At 49.6% G+C, this 14,358-nt stretch overlaps 1 protein-coding gene across 2 annotated transcripts in view; it reads right to left on the bottom strand.

Moving 5' to 3' along the window:
• GPATCH1 (G-patch domain containing 1) overlaps nucleotides 1-12,021 on the bottom strand; it is a 62,374-nt gene extending 50,353 nt beyond the window's left edge. The window contains exon 1 of one of the 2 annotated variants that reach the window (XM_068115365.2): nucleotides 11,781-12,021. In XM_068115365.2, the coding sequence (XP_067971466.2) occupies nucleotides 11,781-11,904 (124 nt within the window). In that variant the 5' untranslated portion in view covers nucleotides 11,905-12,021. The remainder of the gene's footprint in view (nucleotides 1-11,780) is intronic. The other variant, XM_068115366.2, reaches the window with a different exon arrangement.
• Nucleotides 12,022-14,358: the final 2,337 nt, after the last annotated feature.

The following is a 14,358-nucleotide window of genomic DNA, read 5'->3' as shown; positions in this document are numbered from 1 at the left end:
CTGCGCACCAACATTACAAGGGCTGATTTCTGATGGTCGTTATTCACCATCACACCCGGTGTGTACCCCGGTTTAGAATAGGTACACCGTATCCCTGCGTGTAAGAGGCGACTAAAAGGGTTGGCGTCAGGAAGGGCATCCGGCCATAAAAACATTGCCTCAAAAAGAGAACCATGACAATTACAACTACATATGGGCAGGGTGCAGCCCGAAGTACCCCGTGGCGGACCCCACTCCCTCTCGTCAAAACTGAAGGTGGGGAACCCAATCGAAGCAAGGGTGGAAATCACTCCATTTATGACGTTGAAACGTCTGATGCCCGACGTGGAGATCGGTTTCTGAGGTTTGGGACATGGAATGTAGGGACAATGACAGGGAGATCAGGAGAAGTGGTGGAAGTATTGGTCAGACGAAGAGTGGACATATGTTGTGTGCAGGAGAGGAGATGGAAGGGAAGTGGTGTGAGAATGATGAAGGGTACGCAGGGACAGAAATACAAGTTTGTGTGGCAAGGGTGCCCGGAGGGCATGAATGGTGTTGGTGTCCTGTTTTCTGAGGAGTTTGTAGACAGTGTGGTGAGTGTGACTAGAGTGAGTGAAAGGTTGATGATGGTGAAAATGATGATTGGAAAGCTCTTGGTGAACATCATCTCGGGATATGCTCCGCAGGTTGGTCGGAGCGATGAAGAGAAGGACAAGTTCTGGTGTGTATAGAAAAGCTGATGGAAAACGTGAAAGATGAGGAAGTTGTTGTGGTTGGAGGAGACCTAAATGGACATGTGGGAAGGAGTATGGACGGCTTTGAGGGAGTTCATGGGGGTTACGGATATGGTGTGAGAAATGGAGAAGGTGAAAGGATTTTGGAGTTTGCTGCTGGAGCTGATTTGTTGATTTGTAATACTCAGTTCCAGAAAGAGGATAATAAGCTTGTTACATACACGTCAGGTGGGTCGACGACAACCGTTGACTACCTGCTGGTGCGTAGGTGAGATAGGGGGCACCTCCGGGACACAAAGGTGATCCCGGGGGAGGAGGCTGTTCCACAGCACCACTTGGTTGTCTGCGACATAAGGGTGAAAGGTGCGAGGAGAGCTCGGCGGGTAAAGTACCAACCCAGAATGAAGGTGTGGAGGTTGAAAGAGGTGACAATGAGGGAGGCATTAAAAGAGAGGCTGAGTATGGTGGAGGATGATGTGGTTGAGTTTGAAAGTGGTTGGATGTCAATGAAAGATAGTCTGTTGGGAGCCGTTGATGAGGTATGTGGATGGACAAAAGGACCACCGAGGCACTCGGAAACATGGTGGTGGGATGTTGAAGTTGGAAAGAAGCTTGATGAGAAGAGGAAGAAGTTCAAGGAGTGGCAGAAGGCGAAGGGTATGGGGGCAGAAAAGGCAGAGCATGAAAGTTATAAGGCAGCCAAGAAGGCTGCAAAGAAAGAGGTAGCAAAGGCACAGGAGGCATGTAGGAAAATGTTCGGAGAATGCTTGGATTCAGAAGAGGGTCAGAGAGCGGTATTCAGGATTTCAAAGCAGATAGCGAAAGAGAGGTGTGATGTGATGGGGGCGAGTTGCTTGAAGGATGAAGTGGGACAAATCGTTGTGGACCCAGATGGAATGAAAGGAAGATGGAAGAGATATATGGAAATACTGTTGAATGCAGAGAATGAATGGGATGGCAACATAGAGAGTCACCCAGTTTTAGGCCCGGCAGAGAAGATAACCGAGATGGAAGTTGAGGAAGCGATAAAAGCAATGAAGAGTAGAAAAGCGGGAGGGCCGATGGGAGTTGTGGGAGATATGTTGAAGGCAGCGGGAAATTGGGGTGTGAAGAGAATGACAGAGATCTGTAATCTGGTGGTGAAGGAAGGCCGAATTCCAGTGGATTGGGAACTGAGTACCCTCGTCCCTCTATACAAGGGGAAAGGTGACCCTCTGGACTGTGGCTCGTATCGAGTGATAAAGTTATTGGAGCATGGAATGAAGGGATTGGAAAGGGTGTTGGAGAGGATAAGGAAGAAAGTGAAGATTGACGAAATGCAGTTTGGATTTATGCCAGGAAGAGGAACGACAGACGCGTTTTTTATTGTGAGGCAGTTGCAGGAGAAGTATATGGAGAAGAGGAAGAAGTTGTTTCTTGGGTTTGTTGATCTGGAGAAAACATTCGATAGGGTTCCACGTGAAGTAGTGACGGGCATTGAGGAAGTTAGGAGTGGAGGAATGGTTGATCAGAGTCGCGATTGCAATGTACAAAAGAGCGTGCACAGCTGTAAGGACGAAGGACGGGAACAGTGGTAAGTTTGAGGTGAAGGTGGGAGTGCATCAGGGGTCGGTACTAAGTCCACTACTATTTATAGCTGTGATGGAGGTGCTGGCTCAGAACGTAAAGGAGGGTTTACCGTGGGAGTTGTTGTATGCAGATGATCTGGTGTTGATTGCAGAAAGTATGGATGGACTGAAGGAGAAGATGAACAAGTGGAAGGAATGTATGGAGACAAAAGGTCTGAAGGTGAATATCGGAAAAAACGAAGGTGATGGCAAGTGGTGAACATTTGACTTTGATGGTGAAGCATGTGGTGAGGTGGAAAGAACTGGGAAGTGACCGTGTGCTGTGTGCAGGAAGGGTGTCGGAATGAATTCCATTCAATGTACAATGTGCGCTGAGTGGGTTCATCAAAAATGTAGTGGTTTGAGAGGGTCATTAACCAGTGTGGCAGCTACATTCAAGTGTAAGGTGTGCACAGAGGGAGCTGCAGTTGGAGGAAATGTTGAGTTGGATCTTGGAGAAGGCGTGAAGCTGGAAGGTGTGAAAACATTTTGTTACATTGGAGACATGCTGAATGGAGAAGGTGGATCAGACTCTGCAACGGTTGCTCGAGTGAGATGTGCATGGAAGAAGTTTCGGGAACTGAGTGGCGTGCTGACGAGGAGGGGAGTGTTGTTGAAGCTGAAGGGAAAGGTGTATGCTGCATGTGTGAGAAGTGTTATGATTTATGGGAGTGAGACATGGGTAATGAACGTCGAGCAGCAACGAAGGCTGGAAAGGGTGGAAATGCGAATGGTTCGGTGGATGTGTGGAGTATCGTTGAGAGAGAGGAAGACAAATGATGAATTGCGAAAGATGATGGGAATAGAGCCAGTGATGGATACTGTGAAGAGAAACAGGTTGAGCTGGTTTGGTCATGTGTTGAGGAAGGATGAAAGTGACTGGTTGAAAAGAGTGATGGGAATGAATGTAGAAGGAAGTAGAGGACGGGGAAGACCGAGAAAGACTTGGCTAAAGATGGTGGAAGAAGAAATGCGGGCAAGGGGGTTAACAAGGGGTGATGCAGAAAATAGGGCAAAATGGAGAACATTGTCATGGGGACCGCAAGGCTAACCCCCGCTCTTGCAGGGAAAATGGCCTTAAAATGCCTGTTGTTGTTTGTTGTTGTTATTCACCATCACAATATCTCAATGGTTTTCGAATCACACGGCCTGATCTGGTCGAGTACAGAGAGTTGTCCGGCCTTGTTGTCTCGGCCTTGCTGTCTCGGCACTCGTCATCCTTGGAGATGGAGCAGCCAATAGTTTCGATTGCTGAAGCGTCATTGCTGAAATGTACACGTGGAGCAGTCGGTAGACTTTGATGTGTTGGTTGGGTCAGTTCGTCCTTCCAATTGACGCCACTATTGGGTGGATGAAGTTCACGCAAGTGTGGCCTGGTTCTTCGAAGACGTGTCCCGTTAGGCGTCTGTACTACAGGGTGGGTGGAAAGTCGCTCCCTATTTTAAAGTACTTATAATATATTATATAATATATATATATTGTTGCGGATATGGGATTTACATTCATCCATATCCGCTTGTAAATATTCCCCTATTTCCTCAATACTCCCCAACTCTCCCCAATCCCTCAATCCCTTGTCCCACTTTCTGTAACCAACACTCTGTAGACCCGACCTCCCCCTATTTCCCCCCATTAAATGTCGCATCCAGGTCCACCGCATCTCACGTAGACAACTATAGGACATCTTGCTAGTTATTCTTAGTCTATGTCAGTTAAGGATTCGTTTCCATTTATTCTGACCCTTCGTTGCACCAGAATGTGATTGTATGGCACCGTTAGGAAGTTTAGGACCTCCCAATACCTCCCCGCAGCTCTTCCTCACAGTCCTCAGTAACAACAACAACAGCAACAACAACAACAACAACAACAACAACAACAACAGCAGCGGCGGCGGGTGCGGGAAGTGCGCGTCCTCACTCCGGCTTGGTTGGTAGGGGGTGTTGGGAGGGCACTAGGCCTTCCCAACGAGCCGCCATCTAACATGTGCTCGACGGGGTTACCAAATAGGGGCTCCCTGTCAGCTCCTCGTCAAGGGCGGAGCCCGGTAACCCCCGCACCCAATGGAAGCGGCGGACCGGGCCCAGTGGGGCGGAGCCAACCAGCCGAGGGCGTGTCACTCCCCGTTGAGCATGCGCAGCAGAGGGAGTGGTGACGTCAGATGCGCGCTGAGCTTGAAGCAAGAAAGACGTCCCTTCCGAGCGCTGTGAGGCCTCCCCGCATCTTCTGGACCGTGCTTTATCCTGTCCCCGAGCCAAGGTGCACCTTGTGCTATCGACCTACCTGTCCCTTCCTGCCATCAATCCCTGTGTAAGTCCGCCTTGTTCCGTTTGTCTGTGGTCTGTCTGGGATGGGATAAGACGGTAATTAAGTGCCCATCTCTTCTGTGTCTTTACCTCACTGCCTTGTAATCTACCCCCTTTTCTCCACCACTGTAATTATACCCTCCTCCGGAGGTCTTGAGAACTGTACCCCTTGCGTCGTTTCCTCTTTCCCAGTCGTCGTGTCCTTTCTATCATTGATTTGGCATAGCGCGATTTGGTCAACGTCTGGGTGGAATCGGGGTCTAGTCGGGGAATAACTGTTCGGTCGCGGCAATACCACCGCTCGGTAAATAACATCTAAACCGCGTCCGTAACAATTTTAGATGTTATTTACCGAGCGGTGGTATTGCCGCGACCGAACAGTTATTCCCCGACTAGACCCCGATTCCACCCAGACGTTGACCAAATCGGGCTTTGCCAAATCAATGATAGAAAGGACACGACGACTGGGAAAGAGGAAACGACGCAAGGGGTACAGTTCTCAAGACCTCCGGAGGAGGGTATAATTACAGTGGTGGAGAAAAGGGGGTAGATTACAAGGCAGTGAGGTAAAGACACAGAAGAGATGCGCACTTAATTACCGTCTTATCTTATCCCAGACAGACCACAGACAAACGGAACAAGGCGGACTTACACAGGGATTGATGGCAGGAAGGGACAGGTAGGTCGATAGCACAAGGTGCACCTTGGCTCGGGGACAGGATAAAGCACGGTCCAGAAGATGCGGGGAGGCCTCACAGCGATCGGAAGGGACGTCTTTCTTGCTTCAAGCTCAGCGCGCATCTGACGTCACCACTCCCTCTGCTGCGCATGCTCAACGGGGAGTGACACGCCCTCGGCTGGTTGGCTCCGCCCCACTGGGCCCGGTCCGCCGCTTCCATTGGGTGCGGGGGTTACCGGGCTCCGCCCTTGACGAGGAGCTGACAGGGAGCCCCTATTTGGTAACCCCGTCGAGCACATGTTCGATGGCGGCTCGTTGGGAAGGCCTAGTGCCCTCCCAACACCCCCTACCAACCAAGCCGGAGTGAGGACGCGCACTTCCCGCGCCCGCCGCTGCTGTTGTTGTTGTTGTTGCTGTTGTTGTTGTTGTTGTTACTGAGGACTGTGAGGAAGAGCTGCGGGGAGGTATTGGGAGGTCCTAAACTTCCTAACGGTGCCATACAATCACATTCTGGTGCAACGAAGGGTCAGAATAAATGGAAACGAATCCTTAACTGACATAGACTAAGAATAACTAGCAAGATGTCCTATAGTTGTCTACGTGAGATGCGGTGGACCTGGATGCGACATTTAATGGGGGGAAATAGGGGGAGGTCGGGTCTACAGAGTGTTGGTTACAGAAAGTGGGACTAGGGATTGAGGGATTGGGGAGAGTTGGGGAATATTGAGGAAATAGGGGAATATTTACAAGCGGATATGGATGGATGTAAATCCCATATCCGCAACAATATTAACCCGATCTAATTATAGATAATTCTATCTATCATAATTTATAAGTACTTTAAAATAGGGAGCGACTTTCCACCCACCCTGTATATAAGAGTGGGGTTCGTTACAACGTGCCACAACTTTCCCGGGGTACCATTGGTGCGTGTCCTTCTTCAGAATCCGAACCCGATGTCAAATAGCCAATTCAGTAAATTCCGGCCCAACCGTTCTGTTGTATTGCTTCGCCATCCGGTCTCCACGTTCCTTCAATCGTTCCTGAATTTCCTGATGCAGGAACTAACAGACGGCTTGGTAGGTTGGTGCGTATCGGCCGGTTGAACTGCATTTCGCTTGAACTTGGGAGGTGGGAATCTACAGGTGTGCACCTCAGGTGTTGCAGTGCAATATCTATGTCATTCCCTGATCTAATACACTTTTTGATCATGTTCTTCACTGTTTCAACTTGTCTCTCAACCAATCAATTACTGCGTGGATACCTCGGCGATGTTGTCGTGTGTTTTACATTCCATTTGGTACACATATCACTGTACGGCTTACCCACATATTGAGGTCCATTGTCTGATATGATCTCCAGAGGTGGGCTGAACATACTGAAACATTCAGATGTGACCTTGGCTACTGCACCGCTCGTCGTGTATTCCATTCTCTTCACAACTGGGTACTTGGTGTCATAATCCGTCACCAAGAGGTAGGTCTGCCCATGTAGCTCACACATATCACTAGCTACCTTTGTCCATGGTACCGCTGGTATCTCATGAGCTATCATAGACTCACGCCTTTGTTCTGGTTGGTTCTCTTGACATGCCTTACATGTTCTGACAACTCTATCAATGTCCAGATATATGCTTGGCCATATATGAACACATTCGCATGCTCAACGTTTTGTCTTTTTGATCCCCATGTGCGCCTCATGGAGCTGGTCAGGGATATCCTTATGTAGCTGCTCTGGAATTAGTACCTGTCGACCTTTGAATAGAACACCGTCACAAATACCAATTTATCACGGTATGGCCTGTACGGACGTAGGTCCACAGGCAGCTCTGTAACCCTAGTAGGCCACCCTCGATGAACAACCTGCTGCAATGCTCGAAAGGTTCTATCAGCCTTTCCACACTCTCTGAGTTGGTCCTGTTTCCTTGAGATGAAATCAATGAGGTCAAAGCAATGATGATCATCCACATAAAGCTCAATACCATCCACATGTGTGTCCAGCTGCAGTTCATGATTGTTCTCTGGGTTCGGTAGCCTCGACAGTGTGTCTGATAGTATAATCTCACGGCCGGGCTTATACTCCAGATCAAAATCGTAGCCTTGGATTTTCACAAGAAGGCGCTGGAGCCGTGGAGTAGCGCTTGTAAGCGGTTTGCTGATGATCATGACCAGTGGTTTGTGGTCTGTGTATTCCTTGAAGCATTTCCCAAACAGGTAAGTATGGAACTTCTTTATGCCAGTAACAAGGGCCAGAGTTTCTCGTTCTCGTTCAACGTTTGAATATGCAGACCGAGTGGGTGTCAGAGTTCGTGACGCAAAAGCAACACGCTTGTCATCCTGCAAAAGGCATGCACCCAGTCACTTCTGTGACGCATCTACTTCCAAAACTGTCTCCTTGTCATGATGATAGTATGTTAGACAGACGTCTGCATCAACACTCTGTTTCAGTTGCTCAAATGCAAACTGATGGTCTTCCTGCCACATGAATGGCATTCCATTCTACAGTAAATCTCAGAGGGGTGCCACCTTATCCGCAAAGTGTGGAATATGTGGTGACAGATAGTTGTCAGTCCAATTAATCGGCTCAAATCTTCCTTATATTGGAGAATATTGTGGTTGTCAGCAAATTCTGGGTTCAGCTCGTCTATTGTCGGTACCCTATGTGGACACCTCTTCAGCCAAGAGTTCAGGCGTTTAGGATCGAGACATCCTCTTAAGCTCCCATCTTGCTTTACACTATTACAGATGGAAGAGCACCAATCCATGTGATAGTCCACTTTCCTGATGATACCCTGTTTTCCCATTTTAATCAGTTCCTCCTTTAGTTTCCCTTTGATGTGAACACGACACTTCCTTGGTGCGTCAATCGATGCCTTTGCATCAGGCTTTAGATGAAGCCTCACTTTTCCTTTAAAATTGCCAATGCAGTCAAACCTGTCCGGGAACAGCCTTTTCAAATCATCCACGGAATTCACCTTGTCGGCCTGTTCCTTGTGGACCATTGGTTTCGGAATCCTTGATGCTGGAGGTGCAGCCTTCAGCAATGTTTTCCGTTGTCCAGCAATGCTGTTTATGGTGACGATGTTGAGCCGTTCACACGACGGTAGTCCAAGTACTGCAGGTCCAGGTACTTCAACCACATAGAACCTGTACTTAAACCAATCTGAGTCTTTATATCGACACAAGAGCTTGAGGATTCCGTGACACTTGATCTCACTGTCATTGTAAGCAGTGAGCTTGGTCCCACCAAGTGGAATCAGCTTTGATATCCATTTGTTTCCCCACATGTCCTTCACAATACGCGTTGGCAAGGTATTCCCTGACACACCTGTATCTACTTTCAACTGCAGTTTGTATACACCTTTCATGTCAGGGCATACAATGTTCAACAATGTGTACACTTCATCCCTCATCTCCTTCATACACAGTGCGGATACCCTGATCACGTGAAATGGCTTGGTGTGTTCATATGCGTCAGTGTCACTTTCGTAGCTGTCATCATCACCTTCAGTAAAATACCCCGACACTTCATTCACCGAGGTCCCATTATTGTTACTTCCCCAAAGCATACCTCTCAACTTGCTTCTGCTGACGCGATGGCCTATTCCACCCCTGGCAGGACGGTGGCTCCACTCGTATCCATCAGCATATCTCGTGTTTCGTTTGGGATTTTCACAACAACGGCCCCAGTGTCCCAGTTCACCACAATACTTACAATAATCATTGTGTGCTGGGCAGTTTCGTGGCGGATGTGATAGTCCACGCCTTTTGCACTTTTGTCGATGTGTCATAGCATTCACAGACGATGAAGGCCCTTCCATCTTCTGGATGGCCTGCTTTCCGATTACCATTGCTTCGTACTTGCGTCCCTCACTTAAAACCAGGTCCATGTCGTACCCAGCCTCCTGGTCGAGTAGATGCTTTTGAAAATCATCACGTGGGGTGCTCGCAACAATCAACTCGATAATCCGTTCCGAGAGTTCTGCTTCGGAGAAATTGCACAACCTTCCCTTCCGTCGGCATCGGTTGACGAAATCATCAATGGACTCTCCTTCTTGCTGCCGGAATCTCATCATTTCCAGCCGGTGAATCCGAACGTTTACATGAATGTCCAACTGATCCTCGAATAATTTATATAATTTATCCGGATCCTTTTTATCATCCTCACTCAGAGTCGATGCATTGATCCGCCTCAGTCCTTCATCTCCCACAGCAATCTGAACCTTGATGGCCTGTCTGTATTTAGCATCGATGCCCTCGTCCAACAGCACCAAGTTCATTCGTTGCTTGAATAACTTGAAGGTCTCCGCCAGCTCCGAGCTGGACCAGTCCATTGTCGGGAACTTCGCCATGTTGGAAAAACACGGAACGTGCCACCGTGGTAATCCGCCAAGATCCAAAGTCCAAATTCGGAAAAGAAAACAAGATCAAAAGTCAAACTGCTTGTTGATCTTCAAGATCCCACCACTGCTACCATGTAATAAGTTCAGGACTCTCCTTCAATCAAGTTGTTTATTAAAGACGATACCAAGCTCTCACAGAACAGACCGCCACATGAGGAGCAGCAAGCAACCGACAAAGCCATGCCCCCAGACGTCACTACGCAGTACGTATGACCAATCACAACACTCTTATGTCAATGTGTATCGTGTGGCACCTTTCCTGGTAGGAGCGGGTACAACAAATCATAATAAAATAAAATACAGTGCAGTACTTACATATCAATTCTTTGTAATTAAACTAATTACTCACTTTGTATAATACTGCCTGTCTCATGTCTCTCTGTCTGTCTTGTTTTTTTTTTCAAGTTTTGTTTGCACTCAAAGTTTTTCGAGAGTTGCGATGGTTCTGATCAACTTGTGTTTAACATTAAAGCAGTGGTTCCCACAATTTATTTTGTCCACAACGCAAAATCTGAAATCACATTCGCCTCGGGACCCAAATGGTTCTGGAACCTACGATAAAAATGTTGGAGAAAACGCTTTCTGCTGTTGTCGTTTCCCCCACTTTGTCCCTGCTGTTGCTGTTTCCCCCCTTTCTCTCTGCTGTTGCTGTTTCCCCCCTTTCTCTCTGCTGTTGCTGTTTCCCCCCTTTCTCTCTGCTGTTGCTGTTTCCCCCCTTTCTCTCTGCTGTTGCTGTTTCCCCCCTTTCTCTCTGCTGTTGCTGTTTCCCCCCTTTCTCTCTGCTGTTGCTGTTTCCCCCCTTTCTCTCTGCTGTTGCTGTTTCCCCCTTTTCTCTCTGCTGTTGCTGTTTTCCCCCCTTCTCTCTGCTGTTGTCGTTTCCCCCACTTTGTCCTTGCTGTTGATGTTTCTCCCCTTTCTCTCTGCTGTTGCTGTTTCCCCCCTTTCTCTCTGCTGTTGCTGTTTTCCCCCTTTCTCTCTGCTGTTGCTGTTTTCCCCCTTTCTCCCTGCTGTTGCTGTTTTCCTCTCTGCTGTTGCTGTTTCCCCCCTTTCTCTCTGCTGTTGCTGTTTTCCCCCCTTTCTCTCTGCTGTTGCTGTTTACCCCCTTCTCTCTGCTGTTGCTGTTTCCCCCCTTTCTCTCTGCTGTTGCTGTTTTCCCCCTTCTCTCTGCTGTTGCTGTTTCCCCCCTTCTCTCTGCTGTTGCTGTTTCCCCCCTTTCTCTCTGCTGTTGCTGTTTTCCCCCCTTCTCTCTGCTGTTGCTGTTTCCCCCCTTCTCTCTGCTGTTGCTGTTTCCCCCCTTCTCTCTGCTGTTGCTGTTTTCCCCCCTTTCTCTCTGCTGTTGCTGTTTACCCCCTTCTCTCTGCTGTTGCTGTTTCCCCCCTTTCTCTCTGCTGTTGCTGTTTTCCCCCTTCTCTCTGCTGTTGCTGTTTCCCCCCTTCTCTCTGCTGTTGCTGTTTCCCCCCTTTCTCTCTGCTGTTGCTGTTTTCCCCCCTTCTCTCTGCTGTTGCTGTTTCCCCCCTTCTCTCTGCTGTTGCTGTTTTCCCCCTTCTCTCTGCTGTTGCTGTTTCCCCCCTTCTCTCTGCTGTTGCCGTTTCCCCCCTTTCTCTCTGCTGTTGCTGTTTCCCCCCTTTCTCTCTGCTGTTGCTGTTTCCCCCCTTTCTCTCTGCTGTTGCTGTTTCCCCCCTTCTCTCTGCTGTTGCTGTTTCCCCCCCTTTCTCTCTGCTGTTGCTGTTTTCCCCCCTTCTCTCTGCTGTTGCTGTTTTCCCCCTTTCTCCCTGTTGTTGCTGCACTTTGCTTCCCATGGTGGTTTGTACTTTTGTTACTTCAAGTTGACATAACCGTTCAATTGGTTACAAAGTATTGTCCTTGTAGAGAGAAGAAAGTAAGGGGCGGCGACGCCGTACGACACGACAACCATTACAAAGTAGCGAAACAACACGAGCTGAACCTGAAGGGAAGAAATGAATTGACATGGGAACTCAAACAACACGGAAAGATCATTGGTCTCGTCTCCAGATCATGGAAACTCAACCAAACCGACAATTTCCCTCATAATGTACAAGTAGGAATAAGTACCCTCTTCCAATGGGGGGAGCGGATGCCCCCACACAGCCACATCCTCGTCGCTATCGCTGTCACTGTCACTTCGCTTGCAATGAAGATTGCGCGCCGCCATTGCGATACGGTGGCCGCGCTGCATCGCTACGGGGAGAGATTCGCCTTTTAAATTTGGAAGATTGCGCTCGCAGACTCCGTGTTAGGCGGTGTCATGGACAGCGGCTCCGGACGACCCCAGACTAAATACTGTACCCACTGTACGATGGTTTATTTCGATGACGTTACACCAAAGAGAATGACATACAAACACGAATTTATGCGGCAAATGTATTTATGTTTCATAAAATATATAAACTCAATGTGAATTAGGACGATGGATACGTGTACCTTTGTTTTGTATAATATTAATAACTACATGAGCGTTAATCTGTGATTACATTTCCTATAATAATAATATGATGGTTTTTGTACCATATCTGACTTTTCTTTTTAATCTTGTGAGTTATGATCCGACACTGCTGGTGAGAGTTCGACAAATTCTCCTTTTACGGACAAGCACCCGCCCCTCCCCGCTCCGATCTCCGACCCAGCCCAGCCCGGCTCCGCTCCTACCCTCCCCGCCCCGACCCCGCTCCTCCCCGCTCCGACCTCGCCCCGCTCTGAACCTACCCCTCCCCGCCCCGTACCTGCCCTCCCCGACCCCGCCCCGTACCTGCCCGCCCCTCCCCGCTCTGACCCCACTCCTCCCCCGTCCCCCCCCTCCCCGCTCCCACCTCCGAGTCTCCGACCCAGCCCGGCTCCGCACCTACACCTCCCCACTCCTCCACGCTCCGACCCCCGACCCCGCCCTGCTCCGCACCTACTCCTCCCCGACCCCGCCCCGCTCCGCACCTACCCCTCCCCACTCCTCCCCCGCTCCGACCCGCCCCACTCCGCACCTGCCCCTCCCCACTCCGACCCCGCTCCTCCCCGCTCCGACCCCGCCCCGCTCCGCACCGACCCCTACCCTCCCCGCCTCACTCTGCACCTGCCCCTCCCCACTCCGACCCCGCTCCGACCCACCCCGGTCCGCACCTGCCCCTCCCCACTCCGACCCCACTCCTCCCCGCCCGGACCCCGCTCCGACCTCCGACCCGACCCGCACCTCACCCTCCCCACTCCTCCCCGCTCCGACCCCGCCCCTCCCCGCTCTGACCTCCGACCCCACCCTGCTCCACATCTACCCCTCCCCACCTCTACCTCGCCCCTCCTCTACCCCGCCCCTCCCCTGCTCCGACCTCCGACCCACCCCACTCCGACCCCACCCCACTCCGACCCCTCCCCACTCCGACCCCGCCCCCTACCCTCCCCGCCCGACCCCGTCCCCTACCCTCCCCGCCCGACCCCGCCCCTCCACGCTCAGACCCACTCCGACGCCGCTCATCTCCGCCCGGACCCCGCTCCGACCTTCGATCCGCCCCGCTCCGCACCTGCTCCTGCCCACTCCGACCCCGCTCTGACCCTGCTCCTCCCCGCTCCGACCCTGCCGCTCCTACCTCCGACCCTGCCCCTCCCCACTCCGACCCTGCCCCTCCCCACTCCGACCCTGCCCCTCCCCACTCCGACCCCGTTCCGACCTCCGCCCCCGCCCCTACCACTAGTTCACTCGCCTGAGGAGAGGGTATTGCATTTGAGTCCGTTTGTTACTCGGCAAAAAAAATTAAAAAATTGCAAGTATGTTGATCACTTGTGTGTGTGTGTGTGTGTGTGTGTGTGTGTGTGTGTGTGTGTGTGTGTGTGTGTGTGTGTGTGTGTGTGTGTGTGTGTGTGTGTGTGTGTGTGTGTGTGTGTGTGTGTGTGTGTGTGTCCGCTCACTAATACTTGCCTACAGGTCAAAATTTTAAACCGATCTTCACGAAACTTTACCCAATGGTAGAGTTCGTGGTCCGACAAAATGCTATATAGTTTTGGGGTCAAAAGGTCAACATAAGCCAAAGGCAACCACTTTTTTAAGATTTCTAAAATCCTCAATTTTCATCCGATTAACTTGAACTTTGAAGACGACTGATAAAGTTATGTATCCCACTGATAGTTTACGTTATGTATCCCACTGATAGTTTACGTTATGTATCCCACTGATAGTTTACGTTATGTATCCCACTGATAGTTTACGTTATGTATCCCACTGATAGTTTACGTTATGTATCCCACTGATAGTTTACGTTATGTATCCCACTGATAGTTTATGTTATGTATCCCACTGATAGTTTACGTTATGTATCCCACTGATAGTTTACGTTATGTATCCCACTGATAGTTTATGTTATGTATCCCACTGATAGTTTATGTTATGTATCCCACTGATAGTTTATGTTATGTATCCCACTGATAGTTTATGTTATGTATCCCACTGATAATTTATGTTATGTATCCCACTGATAGTTTATGTTATGTATCCCACTGATAGTTTGTTATGTATCCCACTGATAGTTTATGTTATGTATCCCACTGATAGTTTATGTTATGTATCCCACTGATAGTTTATGTTATGTATCCCACTGATAGTTTATGTTATGTATTCCACTGATAGTTTACGTTATGTATCCCACTGATAGTT

The sequence above is a fragment of the Myxine glutinosa genome, chromosome 5, assembly GCF_964187855.1.
Source record: "Myxine glutinosa chromosome 5, kmMyxGlut1.1, whole genome shotgun sequence".
NCBI classification, from domain to species: Eukaryota; Metazoa; Chordata; class Myxini; order Myxiniformes; family Myxinidae; genus Myxine; species Myxine glutinosa.
Note: the sequence above shows the minus strand (reverse complement) of the source record. Positions and strands in the feature narration are given on the sequence as shown.